Source organism: Poecile atricapillus, chromosome 5 (genome assembly GCF_030490865.1).
Source record: "Poecile atricapillus isolate bPoeAtr1 chromosome 5, bPoeAtr1.hap1, whole genome shotgun sequence".
Taxonomy (NCBI): Eukaryota; Metazoa; Chordata; class Aves; order Passeriformes; family Paridae; genus Poecile; species Poecile atricapillus.
Window position 1 is genome coordinate 16,853,143 of NC_081253.1, and position 19,833 is coordinate 16,872,975.

Here is a 19,833-nt window from a genome sequence, read left to right on the forward strand (position 1 = left end):
GCAAAGCTGGTTGCATAATATCTAATTTCTCCTTTAGCTGACCAGAGATGAAAACAAAATCTATAATGGCAGTGCTAGGTTTTATAAAAAACGCAAGTGAGGACTTGAAGGATGTGGCTTGTTCTGTTTGGACGATGCAGGATTGCTTTAAGCAGTAAGCTTACTGTTTTCAGATGGCATTAGCAGCATCAGTGATATAGCTGTGTCAGCCTCCTCGACTGCTGGATGTCTGTAATCGCACGGAGGAAACTATATTTAAGATCTGATATCTTGAGGGTAATGACTCCAGCACTTACTGATGGACAGAATGGCTGTTAATGCTTTCTTCACTAGCCCAGAAGATTTTGAAAGATAGATAGGTCTGTGATGTACTTTGATAAGGCAGGAAATGCAATTTTTGGGGGTCTCTGGAAATAGAAAGGTCATGCAGCTTGGAACCGGTGAGACTTTACAGTCCCTAAGTCATCAGGTATGACCTCATGGTTTATACTAATATTTCTAACACAGGGTTTGTTTTACAGTTTCAGGTCATTTGCAGTCTCTTTGTCTGTGTAATTGCTTCATGTTGGATTTGCCACAGGATTTATAGGGTAGACTGTTTACATAAGCAGAGCAACGTATATCTTGGAATTCTAATGTGTTTATTTTTATCTGAACAATGTAAGGTTATTCTCTATATATTTTCAACCTGTTTTATTGTGAATATGTTTTCTTTTAACTAATTAATGGTGAAGGGTTATCTCTTTGCTGTAAAGTAAAATGACAAGATTGTATTGCATTTTATTTTGCTTTATCTTTCCATGACACACAAAAGCTATTGTGATTGTTTTTGTTTGTTACATGAAATTCAGTATAAGGCAGCTGTTTACCTACAGTGCCAGGTTATTTAAAACAACGTATCACATTGTGTAACAGGACGGAGCTATTCTGCAGGCACAGATCTTGCTACATTTTGCAGCAGTTGATTCTTTTTCTTTTTGCCTCATTTCAAATCAGTTTTAAAAATAGCTCAGGGAATATAACAGTGAAAGTTTGGCAAGATAACTCTCCTCTTTTTAATTATTACCCTCAGTGACGCATACTAATACTAATGGCTTGTAGAAGAGAAGATTAATATCTTAAAAATTTAGAATATTGTTAAAGACCAGATTAATTTTATTGAAGCATGTCTCTTTTTTTTTTTGGTAACTGCTGTCAACTTTATTGCAATACTAATACTTGTAGATATGCTAATGTGTTGTGATGATATACAGAAAAGTCAGAGTACATAAAAGAAAACAAGTATATGGGTGTTTTACATAGAAAGATAGTGGCCTAATTTCATATATAGAACACAAAATGGATTTGGAGGTACTGTTACCACTTTAGGTGTTATAAGCATTAGATAATGACTGCTGTATTCCCTTGAATACATCACAGAGCAATTATATTTAAAATTGTAAGAGAAATTTATTTTAAAAAGGGATATTCGGCTCCATCTTAAGAAATTCTACATATATTTGCAGAACATTTCCATGGCAACGTGTTTGGCCATGTGTTTTAAAAGCTCAGCTGTAGCCTGAAAGTAGTGGCAATTTTTCTGTCTCTTGCTTTACCCTTGTGGAACAACAATTTTCACGTATAACTGGACAGCAGATTGGCAAGGGTGAGCGGTATTTTCTGACCCCAAAGCACAGGATTAAGTGATCAAGATTTAAAAATATTTTCATGTATCCACCTAGAAATGTAAGCATGTGTCATGGATTTTATTTTGCATTTAGAACTATATTCAGACATTTAATAACATTTTGCTGGAGCCGTATGTGTGTGGGAGACAACAGAAAATCTGACTTAAGTTTGTGCAGCAATGGTAAAAATGTCTGTCTTTTAAATTTTAATCAAAAACATATTTGTAGAAAATACTGTATTACTTGTACTCACCATAAATTCCAGTTTCTCAGTCTACTTTATCCATCTGACATTCTTATTAATAATGGGAAAAGACTGCCCTGCTCTTAAACTTGATTAAGGTTGGCATGACTTAACTATACCTTTCTTTTGCTACAAGATCCTTTTAATCTGTTAGAATTTATTTTCAGTATTTTGATGCGTTAGTCACAATGAGTACATTCTGTTTCTTGGCATTGGAATGAAATTCCTGAAAGTATTGGTTTCATGGTATTTTGGTGCTTTGCAGAGTATTTATGGACCTTTTAATAGGACCAACCCTCCCACAGCTTCTTTGTTTTCCTTATTCAGTTAACAATCTTAGCTTCATTTTGAGGTTGCTCCTTCTTTGCTCATTTGAAATAATTAGATCTCCATGGAATTTTGCATCTGGAAGCTACAGCAGTAGGTTGTGCTTGTCCTGGACTCTATTTCATCACTTACACTGATTCTGCAAACTGCATTCTGGATGGCTTTGGAATGTATCATTGATGTAATCTCCAGTAGTGCAGTAGACATCCATTGCAGCCTGTTGGCAATGGAAACTATCTACAGAGGAAAATGAATTGGTGAAAAATGCTTGCTTGAGGAAGTTTGTGTTTAGGTCATTCTGTTTTGAAGCAGCAGTATTACTGACTATTGCAAGTGAGTTTGAATATAGTTTTTCACTTAAAGGACATAATCCCATTATAGTCCCTTGTTCAATTGGAGGGCTAGAGTAACGCCCCAGAAGAACGTATTAAGGGAGTAAAGTTCTTCTGTAAGAGAAAAAATTGCAGCAAGATAGAGTTAGACACATGAGAGCAGGGAATTGAACTGATCTGAAAACTTAAAACTACAAACTATTTTGCTTGTTTTACTTGTTTAACTCCCACCTCCAGCCCCCTAAAAAAGACAGGTTTGAAAGAGCCTTACTGATATTTGGACATACTGCACAAGAGTAGAGTCACTGAATCCAGGGCACTGTGTTAGTAGCAACTTAACAGGAAGACATTTTTGTGCCTTCTTGAAAACTGTATAATCTCTCTTCAAGATGATTGGTACTGTCAGTATTTAAAGAATGCTGTGTAAGGAAGGATCTCTCTAAATAAAGAATTCTTTTCCCTTGACTGAGCATAATGAATACGCATCCATGAGTATGCGTTTCCTTATCTTCAAAACACTGCAATTTAGAGGACTGTCTGATGAAGGTCTGGTAGAGAAACACTGTTATAAGAACAACTGGGCAAGAGGCCAGATATTTGTGTCATTTACCAGTTTTAAACAAGTATGCTTTCGCTCATGCACATCCACTGTTGTGGTGCTTTTTCTTGTTAGTGGTTGCTGTCCTGATTCCACAGTACTGACTTCTTTTTGTAGGTTGTAGTGCCAATTTTTAAGGAAATGAGAACACTGGGACAAATGGGAGATCATGACCAAACATTTGCAAAATACTAGAAGCAAAGGGTACTTTCAGAGTTTGCTGAAAGAATTTAAATGTTTTTGGTGTACATTTAGGTGTCCTTCCTAAGACATGACCATCTTCTCTGTTCAAATACTTCTCAGTAAGTATTTTAATTCATGTATCAAGTCATTTGGCCTAATGACGAGAATTAGGGAAGGGTGACTATAAGCATATCAGAAAGGTATAAAACATAAAGTAACATAGCATAAATATGTAATAGCTGACAGCATGATCACAAAATACATAGCTACACAATGAGTGTTCCAAGAATGTTCCACTCTATTTAGTGTTCCAAGAATGTGGTCATTCTGAATAAAGATTATTTGAAGGAATTTTCCTAAGATGCAGTCTGAAAACATGAATAAATCACAATTATACTATAGTAGGCTGTTAAAAAAAAAAAAAAAAAAAAAATTAGAACAGAGTAGTATTTAATCCCCAAAAATTCCAGTAGAGGTAGAACCACCTAAGATGAAGTAGTAGGGAAGCTGAGCATATTAACACAGTAAAAGAGAATGTTTATGTGTTACCTTGAGAGAAGAAACGATCTCAGTTCATTCTCTCTCTCCCTCTCTCTCTCTCTCTCTCTCTCTCTTTCTCCATCCTACGCCTCTCTTTTTACCCTCCCATACCATAATGAGCCTCCTAAATAATGACTTATTCATGTTGTTTCTTGTTTCCTTGCATGACCATATTTATTTTGCCTTAAATTTTCAATAAATGTCATTAATGAAAGAATCCCATTAACATAAGTGCTGTTACACTACTGCAGTCAGTGGCTTTGCTGTCATTATAATTCTTTTAAGTAGAAGGTGATGCATAATTCTGGTAAATTCCAATAGATTGCTTCATTAGTAAAATCAATATTAACCACAGATCACACAGAGTAAACTCCATTCTTCTTGCCAGACTGTTCTCAGTGTGACCCTAAAATTGCTTTCCTGAGTCATTTAAACAATGTACATACCAGCAAGGCGACTACGAGACATGACTAATGATAAGGCAGGGAAATACTGCTCTTCCCTTATTGTTAAAGGGGACCAAGTTTTTTCTTATGTTAAAGTGATACTTCTCATATTTGGCTTGCATCTGTTTGCTCTTACCCTCTCACTGGGCAGCACCAAGCGTTTGGCTAGGTCTTCTCTGCATTGCCACCAGTGAGGGAGTTGTATGTTCTGGTAAGACACCTCTGAGCTTCTCTTTTCAGGCTGGAACAGTCCCAGCACTCTCAGCCTCTCCTTTGATGACATTTTCGGTCTTACTTCTGTATGTCCATTTCACTCATGTAAGAAGGGAATCCAGACCTGCTCAGAGCTCTCTAGTTATGTCTCAGCAGGGCTCAATCGAGGGGCAGAATCACATTATCTGGTGAAGAAACTTGGATTGTCAAGTTTCTAGTCAATTAATTACGGAAAAATTTGCACAGAGACCCTTGAAAAATGAGGACGAAATGCACAGAAAATTATAATTGGTATTCTTGTGGAGAAGGAAAGCTTTGAAAATATCTTTGCTTAATTCATAGTAGTCATTTTAGTGATTAAACCTCCTGTTGTTTTGAAATGTCGTATATGGAATCTACATCCCCCAATACTAATTGATACAAGCAGAGAATAAATCCTAAAGGGAAAGGCTAGACTAATGTTTTGAGCTAAGCAATCTTCAAAGTAACTGAATAAAAGGATATTATCTAGTATGTAAACCCAAAAAGGTAAACTAAATGGAACGTGACCTAGATGGATTCAAGAGTTGTGTTTTTAGTCAACTTGACAAAAAACTAATTTGTTAATTTCTAGTTTTGCTTGACATTCAGAGTGAACTCAGAGTACTCAAATGGTCTCAAGTGTTGCAGCAACCATCAACTGATAAAAAATATTCAGCTTGGTATATTGAATGATGTAAAACAGGAATTAAGTGACATTAGGGAGTGTCGAGGTATAGTAAAATTTTTCTCATTTTACAATAGCTTCCCTGGGTTCCCCAGGCTGCTTAAATGAAACAAAAATGTATATAGGAGCTTTCAGTGATTTAAGATCCATCCATATCTCTCCTGCTTGCATAATGAGTTCACTTGCTTAAATTCTGTTTATTAAAGATTTTATGCAGGCACGCAGAGTCATTAAAATACATGCGAGGAATCATACCCATATGGTTTGTATCCACATTTAACGCAATTAAAAGTATTCTAGCCAAAGCAATATCAGCTTTATGTCCCAGTCCTGTGATTAGAACTTTCTGGGAAAGGCAGTGTCATGTTTATGTCTGAATCCTGCAAATGGAAAAGGAGAGAAATACCAGAACTTTTCTGGTCCATTTTGGTAAATAAAGAATTTTTGACTCCATACAAGTATGTGTGTCTTAAGCAGTGGTTGTGCACATCAGAAGTTGTAATTTAAGGTCAGACAACTTTCAGTATATAAGAAAACTGAGATTGCTTGGTGTTACCTCAATGTTGTCTGCCATGTAACATTTGTAATGGAATTCACTGAATGATCAATAGAAAAATCTAACACGAAAAATACAAAATTATAATCTCATAACAGTGATAGTAATGCAGTGATTTTTTATTGTATTTTATGTGCTGCTGAAGACTATTACTGGGTGCTTAGATTCCACATGACAAGTGTAGGCCTAGCTCTGTGAGTACTACTAAGGATGAAGCTCAGTGTCTGATATCTGGCTTGATCTTATCTTTAGAATATCAATTAATGTAGTTAGTTGTGCTAATATAAGACAAAAAATATGACATCTTAGATTACCTGGGCACAGGATTTAATGGCAGTGGCTGGATGCTGCAAGTGAAGTTTACCTGGCACATGAAATGTGAAACATACGGGCATGGAAAGCTGTGTTGGTGTTCTTGTCTTCCAGAAGGAGCTGAGGACCTCTTTCTCTGGGAACTTGATTGCCTTGTTGCCTTTGGCAGACCGGATCCTCTGCTGGATCTCAGTGTTCTGTCACCAGTCCTTCTGCACGTAGTCATGAGTGAATTTCTCATTGCTGCTTAGTGAATGTCTCACAGTGACTCACTGGATTTTGTTATTGCCCAGTCTGCCTTCTGCTCCCCTCCTCCTCTTTCCTGAGTGATTTTCTAGTTTGTAGGGTGCAGATGTGCAGAAATTTCTCAGCCACATAACTTCTAATGCAAACATGCATATTTGCTGTGGATGTCAGTGAAAGATGTAATTTGTGCTGTCAAAAGTAGTTACTAGCACTGCCTTGTGTCCTGAACATCTACAGCAACAGAAAGCTCAGCACAGAAGTGAGACATACTCAGAGTCCTTTTCTTGCCTCCTTCAACAGATAAGAACTGTTAAATTGTTTCCTTTTTAGTGTCATTTGCAATTGCAGAGACAAGAATTAAATATACGTTTTAAGTAATGTCTGTATCATCAGCTATAAACAAATTTTGCTGGTAATTGCTTAGATTTTATTTCCCTCATGGGCCTCCTTTCATGTTCAGAGAAGTGTCATTATCAATTTCTAGTTTAATTTCCATTTAATTTTCCTGTCTTTGCTTGGCTACACTGTGCACACCTGTAGTTCTCTAATTTAATGTAGGGATGTAAAGAATGGCACCTTTCTCTTCTGGGAGAACTGAAGAATATCTTACTCTGTTCATTCAAGTCATAGCAAGCAAGATTCAGGCTCTTTTGCTTTGGACACTTTTGTCAGCTTCTTCTCTAGAGCTGGGCAGCAGGGATCCTGTAAAGTAAATTGGTTAAGCCTTGGAGCTGATGCTGTTCCCATAATGGATGTTCCTTTCTCCCCAGTGTGTTCATCACCAAATAATTTCCTCTCTTGGTTTGTAGTCTGCCATTTGGGACAGGCACGCACACTGATCTAGCAGACCACAGAGGAACGCCACCACACTTCTCAGAAAACAGCAGGTTTCCAGTTCAAAGGTATGAAGGGAGATTTCAGTAAGAATGTTACACACCATATACAGTGTTTCACCTGTAGAATTTGGCATTATAAGCAGCCTTTTGTCGACTAAAATACATTCTGTTGGATGGATATGCAAATCTGATACTGCTGCTAGGCTGGCTAGAAATGTAAATCAGCATAAGAGTAAGAAGAAAACTGAGCAAGGAGGAACATTCAGAAAGTGATTAAAACAAGACACATCAAATACAAAGTAACAATATTGCACAGAATTTCAGGTTTTGTCATTGACAGATTAAAACCACCATCACATCTTTGCTAATATTTTGCCATAATTGCCATTAGCATTACTTTTGTGATTCAACATGACAGAAAATGAACAAGAATGAGAATAATCATGAATAAAATTTTCAAGGAAATCATAGTAGTATCTATTTATGGAACTATGCACAAGATTTATTGACTTGATCCTTCGCTGTTGGAAAGGAGATATTTCTTATTTATTACTTAGCAATTAATTAGTAGTCTCTACTTCATCTCTTCTCCCCCAATACTCTTTTTAGCAGATAAATAGTAAATGGGCATATGCAGGGTGATGGTTAAGCTAAACTTGCTGTTCCAGTGCTTGTGAGGTTGGATGATCGGGCTTCCAGGGTGCCCTGTGCAAGCCAAATCCACTGCTAAAGGGATGAGTGGGGACATTTGCTTTTTTTGGTTCTCTTCTTTTTTTCCTCTACAAAAAAATTCTTCAGTTTAAATGTAGAATGTACAGGGAGAAGCCATTTCAATCTTTAGTGGTCTTATAAAAGCTTTGGGCCTTCTTTGTTTGAAGGATAGACAAAGATTCAAGGGAGATTCCGGTTCTGTTCTTCTGAGTTCCTGTTGTTGCTTCTCGTCTCTCACTGAATTTTTCTCTGCACTGTGCCAGTTTAAAATATGATCATTCTGTTTCTAAGCAGAGGAAAGCTCTTGTGATGTGCACTGTTTAAAGTGTTCTGCTACAGTCCATGGCAATGCTATATCTAAAGATACTTTTAATCTGGAATCTCATCCAGCTCCCGTTTACTATACAGGTGTTGTGCAAGGTGCAAGTTAATATAGGATTTCATACACCTTTTGAAGAGTAATGTCTTCGTGTGTTATGTTTCCGTCTACCGAGAATTCTGCCACTTGTAATTGTATTTGTAATCCTGGTGGGTTGCAACCTACTTCCTAGAATTTCGTATTCTGCCATATTTGTATCAGCAGATGAAATTATCTTAGAGCATTAATGTTCCAAAGAAAATAAAATGATTCCACATTTCCATTTCTGAGCGTTGGTGCCTCTTTGTTTTTCAAGTGTACATATTTGTGACTATAATAGCATATCAGAGTCACAGCAAAGGAGTCGTTTTCAATTAACTTATTTTCTTTTCCCCTTCTTTTTCATTTTTATTTTCCTTTTAAATGAATCAACTCCTATTTAATGTGTTGAAATCTGTGGTCCCCATATAGCAGATGTGATTGTACCACTATTTGGTGACCAAAAGCCCTGTGCAACTTTTTGGGATATGTATGGTTTAAAATACATTAGCTGGCCTTATTCTGTTTACAGTCCTTTGCCTTCAGAAGTGTACTTGAACATAATCATTGGTAGTTATGTATCACACACATGAGCTGTGGTGTTTGGCTTGAAAAGAACAATCAAGCTTAAAATAACAAAACAAGCTCCTTAAAAAAATCTTTAACATTTCTCTGCAAGAATCCAGGCATCTGAACATCCAAGAATATGTAAGAACCAGTGATGTTATTTACTCCCTTGTGTATTATATCTTGAGAAGAATTAAGGAATCACTATGCATTTCTGGCAAATGATCCATAAATGTGATTAAAAGTCCTATGAGAATAGGACTCAGATTAGTCCAGCTCCACATTACAAAAGATTTATTGGTGTACCTTGGCATGAACTTTTAACGTTGTTACAGCGCATACAAGTATAAAATGCTTTGACCAGTACCGCGTATATGGACTTGGCATAAAGTATAAGCTTCAGGGGATTAAATCTTTCCTAGTATAACAATGTCAGAGCAAATCATCCTTATCAACCAGCATTTGAAATCACCATGTTGTTTGTTAAAACAAATAATGTATGTCAGAGAGTATATGCATAACAGCTTCAGATAACAGAAGTTTCAGGATTTATGAAAGAACAACAATTAGTATGGTGCTATTTCTTTCTTTTGTGATTTTGGATTACTTTATTGGTGCCAATTTATGTCCCTGTTTTCTGATGTTTTTCATGCTTTTTTATCAACCTATGTCTGGATTACACTTTGGTGTAATGTCCTTTCCTTCTTCCCTTAGATTACACCTATCTCTTGTTCAGCTTGTGAAATTCCCTTTTTTATTTCGAGTGCAAAACTCTTTGTCTTCTCTGTTATTTGGTCTTTTGATTTTCTTGATGTTTCTCAAATGTTACTGATCTCAAAGAATCTAGATGTTGTATTTCTACCTCCTGCTGTTCCCTCCAGCCCACAGAGATATTTTCCTTTATTAACTCTGCCTCTTCTCTGCTCCTTTCTGTGGAGACTGTTACCTAAAATATTATTTACTCTGAATTTGGGTCAAAGAATTAGATACTTCTGTGCTGTTCTGAGATCTTCCTGCTCCTATTTACTATTTATTTAGCAATAGAATTGCCCCTGCCTGTCTTTCTAATTTTTTTATGGTGTGGATACCTACAACTATACCTATTCCCATCTCTGTCTGACTTTGACTTGTGACTTTCTTCCATTCATAATTTCTCACCCTTCAGTCTCCATATGGATAGCCATCCAACTCTAGCTGCCCTGGTGCTGTTTCTCATTTGAACTCTATACCATGTGCCAAATCATCTACATGCTTGGGTTGGTCTTCTCTCTGCACTGTGTTATCCAAGTTCCTTTACTGTGGTAACTATTGGGAACTTCTAAAAGATTTTTATTGTCTCTCTCTTGGAATGGGACTTTGTAAAACTTCTGTTTTCTGGATCTTGATGATCTTGATTTCCTTTACTCCTCTTTAGTTTCTTCTATCAGCTTATTAGTTCCCCTTAGGCATTATTTTTTGTTCTTCTCACACAGTTCCAAACCCTTCTGACATTCATGGTCCTGGCTGACTCCCAGTATCCATTTTCTCAGTTCCTAATGCCATCTGCAATGCCTCGGAGATACTGCTGACTATCTCTGGTGAAAATCTTTTGATTCTGCTGACTTTCTGTATTTCTTAATCTCTGTGATTTCTGTCATCTGTTATGAATATTTTTGCTTGCAGTTTTGCCTGTTCTGTATTTTTTATTAGTCATGCAGCCCTCCATTCAGTTTATCTACTACCCCATCTTTCCATGTGAATTTCTTGAAACTAACAAACGAAGGTCAAAATTCAAGCTTCCTTTTTGTTTACTGAAACAGACTTTTAAGTTTTTTCTTTGTAGTCTTTGGACCTGTTTCCGTTAACTTTTTCCTGTTCCTATCCACATTCTGCCTTTTTTTTTATTATTTTTTGTTCTCTCCTTTAATTCCTTCCCTTACACAAGAAATATGTCTGAGTCTCTTCATATTAAAAAAATAACTCAGAACAAGCCAAACCTCTACTTCAGAAGTTTCTATTCACCAGATTAACGTCCTAACCCTTGACGTTCTTCATCTTCTCCCACTCCCCACTCCCCCCATTCGTATGCTTTGTACACTTGTCTTAACTTGTCTTCTAATGCCTTTCTAGAACTGCTCACTTCTGGTTTCTGTCTTTTGCACTGAAATTTATGTCACTAATGTTCCATTTGACTTCTTCCTGGAGGAATTCCAGTCTAATCCTTTATTCTCCTCCACTCCATCTGTCATCTCTCTTTGATGCTATGTTATAGTCTTCACTAAATTTTGTTGTTCTTAGACATTTGTCATTTTGTCCTTGTTGATTGTTTCTCTTTACAGACTCAGTTTTTTATTGGGTGGGTCTTCCTCTCCCCCTTCTCTTTCTGTATGTAGGTGTGTGTTTAGATCTCTCAGGAATCCATTCTCAGCTTTGCATCCTCCTCCACACCTTACTTCAGATAATTTAGCCATGAGCCTGACCTTTATGAATGCACTACTGCTTTATTTTTTAGTGGTTTTCCCCAGTCCAGTTAAACCCTGCTTAGCTCAGAAGATTTGCTTGATCTTCAGTGGTCACCTGAATGTAATCATGTCCGAAATAATTCTTGAGTTTTCTTTCCTTTTCTTTCCTGATGTGCTCTTTTTGCTCTATGCAGCTCTGAGAGCTGACAGTTCCTCTTTGGTCATATATCCATAAATCAGATTGAGGTCTAGCTCACCTCAGCACTGTGACTGTTATGATCTCATCTGTCTGGCTGACTTTAATACTTATATTTTTCCTTCACCTGATTACTGGTGTTAATATCATCTTTGCTTATCACTCTGCCTACATCACTTGCTATTTAAGGTCTATTTACTCATCTTCTCAAATACAAACTTCTTGTCTTTCTTTTAACAGCTTTGCATCTTGCCTTGTCCTTTCCCTTCCAAGACAAAGATTTTACCACAAGGTTGAATCTTGTGTTTGCTCCACTGACAGTATAATATCAGTTTTGATTTCCCAATTGCTGTTCATCTTACAGTCATTAGTGAACTTTCTTTTACAGCACCCAATCTTTGAAGATCCTCATCAAAACTCTGTAGTCTTTAAAGTGAATTATGACCTGTTAAGGACTTGGCAGATGTGCTAGTTGTGTTGATCTTACTGCAATTAGGTTGCTAAATACCCTTAACCCATGACTATGTATTGTTTGTATTCCTGTAAGCTGTTACACCTCCTTTAAGTGATGCGATTATTGAAATATTTATAAATTAATTTTTTGACAAGAACATCATACATGTATTTGCAGGATGTATGTCAGTGGAGCCCATAGACTTCAGTTTTCTTTCTTCACTTATGCATACACGTACATATAAGAATGCTAGTCAAAGAAAAAGTAGGCAGAACTTGCAGGTCTGAGGAAGAATGCTTGTATGAGTAAATACAGATCAGCAGATTATTATTATTTTTTACTACCTACATTAAGATTGTGTGATTGCGCTTGAAGAGGAAGAGTTTGTTGTACTAAGTCTGAGTGAGTGTTTAACACTGAAACAGACTCCACAGGGAATCACTATTCTTGGAAGTGTTAAGAAAATGAGAGAGTGTTGAAAAACTTGTGTATAGTTAAGTGGCTATTAGGTGGTATTAGGTCAAAGTTGGACTTGATGATCTTGGAGGTCTTCTACATCCTTAGTGATTATACTACAAGCCTGGTACAACTTGTAATAAATCAAAGATTGATCCAAAGAGCTTGTGGCATGTTTAAATTATAAGAATTTTCTTTTTGTATTCACCACGAAAGAATCTGCTCTTTAATAAAAGAAGATGGTGTTATCTTGACCAGGAAGGGTATGAAGGGCATCTGTTGGATATTATTTTTTGTCATCATGCTTGCGACTCTTTTCACTCTAGAGCAATACAGTGAAATAGAAGTAATGGTATGTAACTCAAAAATTTCATTACCTGTGATGTGCCAGTAAAACTTGATATCTAGTAATTTCTGCTTTTTTCCTAAAGTACTGACCACTGGGCTCATTTAGATAAATACCCTTCAAAGCTCTGTCTGATGGACATTGTTGTGTCCTTCCTTGCTGTTCTCTACATTTGCATAGGGGTCTGTCAATTTAGCGACATTATGAGAAAATGGACAATGAAAATAATAGCAGTCTTTTCTAAAAATAAAACATTTTCATGTAGAAGCACTGATGAAAAATGTAATGTTCATACCTACTTTCTACTCTGTAGTAATATTTGTCCCTTTTCCTTTCTAGAAGTTACATTCTGTAATTTCAATATGAAGTACACTATTAAAGTCATATCACTTGTTTTTAACTTTTAGCTTGTTCTGATTTTCAAGTGTCTTGACTGGCCTAGGACAACCATGTCCATGTTGTCCATCACATGGAAGTGATAATTTTAAAGCTTCCAGATTACAACAGATGAGCAATACATACAAATTTAATTCTTACTTCTCTGAGAAGTAGGAAGACCAGTTGAGCTAGTATTTAATTCATATTTACCTTTGATTCTTTAGCAGTACATTTCAAATTCCTGAGAATATATCTTGTGCTGTCTAAAGTTGTTAGCTATACAAATCCCTCCTTATCTAATCCACTGTCATGATCATTTTTCCAATATATTTTGAATGAGTCTTCAATATGAAAATTTTCCTTACAGTGCAGTGTTTCATTGCCTGGGCAGAAATGATGGACAAGTGACTTGGCATTTGAAATCTGTTTATTTGTCCTGTTATTTCTCAGAATACATTATCAATTTCATTGTCTCACCAATTTATTTTCTTCCATTTCCTTCCCTGTCCTCACTGCTCCTGTACTGTTTCCTGCTTTTCTTAATGCCTCTGTGAATTAACTAGACCACCTGAGCGTTCAGAAGCTGTTAGTACTGTAAGTGGCTTGGAGGATTTAATTATTTTTTTTTGTCTTCTTGTGAACAGCGGGGTTCTTAACTCTTTTTTTCTAGCATTACCTTTCCTGGTCACCATGGCTTACTGATGATCTGAGACAGAAGAAGAGGGAGAGAAAAGATAATCAGAGTATCATTGTCTAACTATGAGATGAAAAGTTTCTCCTTTCTTACGCTCTGACTGTATAGACAGTGCAAAAGGTCTCTTCATTTCCATGCTGGCAGCTGTTCATTTGCATGCAACAGAACATTCCTCAGTGATACAAATCTGTGTTTTTCAGCCACATAAATTACAGTTGCCTTGATAAAAAACTCATGACAACAGAATAAAAAAAGATCAACCTAAATTTTTGGAGAGCAGAAATACTGGGTCATCAGTTCTAGATTTTCTGCTGAATTTACTCCCTGAAAATATAGATTATTTGGGTACTCTTTAGACTAAACCCCACATTTGAATTTACAGGTTTTGATTAGGGAGACCTGTTAGTTTTTTTCAAGGAAGCTGGTTACCAGTTTCAGTTTAAAAAAGGCCAAACAAACCAAACACAATCTTCTTTTCTCTTCTGGAGGACAATACATCATATAGAAGTCAACTCTGAAGGATCACAAGGAATCAGTTTTAATCTTTGGGCTTGTAACAGAAAATTCTATGGTATTGGATGTTAATTTTTTCCTGAAAATGAATGACAAAATGGCTATACTATTTTTTTAACACTTCAGTTAGATTTGGTTCAGCTGGGCTACCTCCACTACTAGATGGGCAACAGTATCACTAGTGTTGGCAAACTTCTGTGTTTGGTCAGCATGAGAAACCTTCCTGCTGCCTTCATAATCCTTGTATTGTGTTTGAAGAAAATGTTTGTCAAATATGATTGAAAGTGGTTTGAGAAGCAGAAGAAATACAGAACATTATATTGGTGTTTCAGAGAGAGTGATTTAGTTTATTATTGATCTTGCTGGCTTATGATGTCAAGAAAAGGTGGTTTTGAAATGTGGTTGGCATATATTTGCATCTAAAAGATGCAGTTGCCAAACAACATAAATTTTGTGGCTAGCTGCAAAGGAAAAGAAAAACTTTCTCCTATGTTGTAGTTGTTGTCAAAATGGGATCTGATAAGTTGGTCATGACCCTTTTTCTTCTTTGCACTTGCTATTTCCACATGAGTGGCTGCTTCAAGAAGAATGTCTTCTGTGATTCCTCTCCCTGACCCTATTTTGAGGTAAAGAAATCTGAAAACATGTCATAATTTCTGAGGCTGAAAGGAGACCCTCTAAGATGGGACGTGTATCCAACTTAAAATCAAATACATCTTATTGCTGATTAAGAATCTAGCAATTACATACTTTTTTCCTTTTGCTGCTTCTAACTGCACCTGAACAGGGCTGTTATCCTGGATCTGTCCTCACCTGGCACTGGGACAAGAGAGAGGCCAGACAAGCTAAAATTAAATCTCATTTGGGCTTTGGATAAAGTCTTCACATCCATCTTCTTTCTGTTAGACTTGTCTGTAGTAGTAGACATAGCCATTGCTATGAAGGGAGAAAAGGGGATTTCAGCTAATGGGACTGCACTAGAATGACATAAGGCATTGAAATAATAACCACAGAGGAGAAAATAACCATCTATGCTGTTCTCCCCTCTAGAACTTCTAAGTATTTCACAGTGTAGTAAAAAAAATATGAAGTAAAATGAATAAAATCTCAGTCGTACTGTTATTACCCTACTTCTTCATCTACATAGTACCAAGGAGCACTGTCTTATTTATTCAGACATCTGTCTGGAACTAGAAATTGAATAAAGATTAGCTTGCAAATCTGACAGAAGTGATAGGATAGAAGGAAAGGCAGAAGTTTTGAGACTCTGAACATGACTGAAAATATTCCAAGAAACACAATAACCTAAGTGCCTTGTTCAAGTTTTTTTAAGGTGTTTGCATCACTTAGGCAGTCCTGATAATATTACTCCAAGACATACAAAATATAAGCTCAGCTGCAATTAATTGTAGGTGCTTTAAAACAGGTACCAGAATCCAGAAGGAATTTAACAGTTCATTATTTGATGATTATATCCAGTGCTCTAAGGGATTTATCAAGCGTTTGAAGAGGGAAAGCTTTTTGGTCCATGTTCTATTGCAGTTGTCCCCATCCCCCCCACCCCTGCCCTGTTAGACAGACAAAGTGGGCACCTGGCCATTGCAACAAGTTAAGCTACTGTTTTGCCTTGATTTTTTGTTTAATCTTTTCAAATAGAAGTGTTGTCTTCAGCTGGATAGTTGTATGGAGAATAGATAGTGTGTCATGTTTGCCTTGTAAATGGAAGGAATGTATTGTTTCTACCTAAAATGGCTTTTCTAAGAAAGAAGATTCCATATCAAATATGAAGGAAATATTTTTGTGAGCATTCATTTGTGCATCAGTTTATAGCTGCTGTATTATGCATAATGATATATAGCAGGCACAGGATGATTCAATGCAGATAAACAGGAATTACAAGTGCTACTGAGATTTAGATCTGTGTAAAAGTGTTTTTTTTTTTTTTCTTGTGTTTTGTTTTATTTATAACAATACTTTGTGCTTAATGTCTGAAATGATTCTCTATGTTTGTATGTTACAGAAATTGCATTATAACATTAAATATGTGCTCAGTCTCAAGCAAGTAGCAAATCAGTTCTGTGAAGCCAGTGCTGATTAGTGCAATTTTTAGCAGCATTGCAGAACATGAAATTTCATTATTGAGTCATGCTAAACATTATCTTGGCTTTTGCTATAAAAATAGAAAAGAGGAAAAAAAGACAGAGAAGGATGCTTTTATGCATATGACATGCAGCCCTGGGGAAGATGCAAATCTGGGATGAAAACTAATTGCTTTTTACTTTATTGCGTAGCCTGAACTATGTGAAGCAGAGCTGACCAAAAGGAAAGCCATGCTTTATGTTAACCAGCAGTGATTACTCCAGAAAGCTGCCATAAAAGCAGTACCATTAAGGGGATGCTTAAAAAAATGATCCTTCAGACCTTACAGAACAGACCTTATTGCATTTTAAATGTATTTTGATGGGTCTCCTTTGATAGGTAGATAGAAGGGAAAAGGATGATATAATGTAGCTAGTGGAATGGAAAAGCAATTATATTTCATCCGAAAGATAAAACTCACTGCGCTTTCCATCTAAGATGATTGCTAAATATGGTTATATGTATTATAAGCAATTAAAGATGATAATATTAAAAAGGTTCATTTTTTTTTTAAATGCTGTGTGCTTGTCTTCAGAAAGAGAAAATAATTGTAGGCATACACATTGTGCATTAAATCAGTTTCGTGTGAGCCTGTCTGTTCAAGGACAGTTTAAAGGACAAGACTGAACATGGCTGTCAGCAGTGATTTTACAGGGAGGCAGGTATCTACATATAGCAGCATTTTAGCCATTTAGGTTAATTATCTTTGCAAAATATTTCCAATATTCACTTGGTAGCTCTTGAGTTCAAAAAATTTAGTGTTCCATATCTTTAGTAATGCCATCTTTATGAAATGTTAAGCTGAACTCAACCAAAATGACATTAAAAATACAATTACTGTGCAATGGATCTATAAAATGAATACAACTCAAAACAGTAATGTTGGAACTGAGAAGGTAATCATGCGTGTAGTGTCTGCAAAAATGTTTAGTATTTCATTACAGGCCATTGGAAAGGTAAACACATATGTTTTATACCGCTACCGATATGATAGTATGTATAAACCAAAATGAACATGTTAGCATTCCATCTTTTAAGCATATGTAATTATTGATAATATAAAATACATGAAAAAAATTATATGTTTGTCATGGTGTAACCCCAGCCAGCAGCCAAGCCTCCTGCAGCTGCTTGCTCACTCCCACACCAGTGAGATGGGGGAGAAAACCAGGAGGGTAAAAGTGAGAGAACACATGGATTGAGATACAGGCAGTTTAACAGGGAAAGCAAGAGTCTTTCGCACAAGCAAAAGAAAACAAGGAGTTCATTCCTTGCTCCCTGTGGGCAGGCAGGTGTTCAGCCATCTCCAGGAGAGCAGGTCCCCATCGCAGGTCATAGTGACAGGAAGACAAATGCTGGCACTCCAGATGTCCGGCCCCTTTCCTCCTTCTTTCCTCTCTTTATACACTGAGCATGATGCCATGTGCTCTGGAATGTCCCTTTGGTCAGCTGGGGTCACCTGTCCCAGCTGTGTCTCCCAGGCACCCCCAGCCCCTCTCCAGTGTGGCCGTACAAGGAGCAGAAAGGGCCTTGGCTCGTGCAAGCCCCGCTCAGCAATAACAAAACATCTCTGTATCATCAACCCCGTGTTCAGCACAAACCCAAACACAGCCCCCTACCAGACAATGCGCAGAAAGTTAACTCTACCCCAGCCAAAACCAGCACAACATTACAGCTTTCAATTGTTTTTAGGAAGGCAGTATTTCATGTTTTATGCTGACAGGTGTTCCTGAGTTCCAGATGGCATTTCAGAATTATGTAGGTTGTCTAATCATGAATAAGGGGCTTATATGGAGAAGCAATTAATACCATGATTATTTTCCTTATGAGTCAGCAGGTGTGTCATATGCATAATTTGTAGTGTGTGAAAAATCAAAATGGCTTCTGCTCTGTTATGTATTTTACAGAAAAATGCTGAAAAAATATTCTTTATGGTTATGTTGATATGATTTACGCTGTGAGTATGTAATTAAAATTAAAAGAATGTAATTAAAAAAGGAGAGGATTTGACTGAGAGGCTTTAAAACTGTGAAAAAAAAGGGGAATATTAATGCTCTTTGTAGCTGGTTTTTGCATTGTATTTCAGAGGGAAACAATCATCCAGTTTATTGAAAACACTGAACAAATATCAGGACAGAAAATAAAAGTAGCCAGGTATGAAGAAAATTAGATAAAAAGAAGGATTAAAAAAAAAGAATTGTAGTTTTCTGTATAAAATGAAAAATTTCTGTGTTATCCATTTTGACTCATCTACTCAAAATATATTAGGTACAGATATCATACTAGTGGATCAATGAACCTGCAAAGGGACAGTGAGACATATGCTTTGCAAGTATTTAATACGTCCCTGTTGTCCTATTTTCCTGTTTCCTAATATATATTTATTGTTATACTAATATTTCATTTACTGTAGTGTTCAACACAGATAATCTTTAGTAAATGTGTGCCCAGTGTCCAAGTAGTTTTTATGATGTATGCAACAGTGTCTTCTAAGAGATCTATTGATTTTCCTCTTGTAGGAAATACATATAGTGCCTGTACAGATATCTTCAAATATTGCCACCTGGACTTCAGTCTACCTTGTTGTCATCCAGAAGATGCAGAATAGTCCTGATTCCATCATCTAGAAATGTACTGAAGTTCTACAAGAGTATGTTTCTACGTTAGCACATACATATTTAAAGAGGTTTATGTGCCTTTGTAGAGATCCATCAAAGGAAAGTAAATTTCCTTTTTCTTTCCACCCAGTCATCTACAATGTGATGGAAGGATAAACAGTTTGCGAGAGCTGTAACTGAAAAGACACATAAACATCTGTCATAAAATGATGCTTCTCAGTTTTTCTAAAAGTGTATTTTTTCATCAGTTAAGTTCTTCTGAAATGTGGAAGGGCAGTCGGCAGTTCTGGGAGGAGGCAGACTAAGGATCAGCCTCTTTACAGCCTGTTACGCATTGTAGTTAGGGCTGTGTCATAGCTAAAGAGGGCACTTTGGGAGGCTTTCCAGGAGGTCATTTTTATAGTTGAATATTCTGACATTTATTGAAATATCCTGGGTGGTGAGCTTGATCCATACATAGGTGGGAAGACCACTTAAGGCATTTGGTTTTGGTTTCTAAGTCACGGGCCTTTTTATTCCTTCTAACCAATACACTTAAAATTCCTGGCAACAATTGTAGTCTCACTTTGTACTCTGATAAGTAAGTTGTTTACCTAAGGGTTGAAAATCCATACTCCAGGACTCATGGTGACCTTCCTCTGTGACAACTTACCAAAAAGTAATGTCTTTGAAGGTTTGTTTCCTTTTATTTGGTCAACTTCAAATACATGTTTTCAG

General features: G+C 36.6%; 1 protein-coding gene across 2 annotated transcripts in view; it reads left to right on the plus strand.

Annotated features, from left to right (window-relative positions):
- The first annotated feature begins 388 nt into the window (after positions 1-388).
- The window catches only part of SLC4A10 (solute carrier family 4 member 10), a 114,009-nt gene continuing 94,564 nt past the window's right edge, over positions 389-19,833 (plus strand). For both annotated transcript variants that reach the window (XM_058839766.1, XM_058839767.1), the window contains exon 1: positions 389-469. In XM_058839766.1, the coding sequence (XP_058695749.1) occupies positions 389-469 (81 nt within the window). The remainder of the gene's footprint in view (positions 470-19,833) is intronic.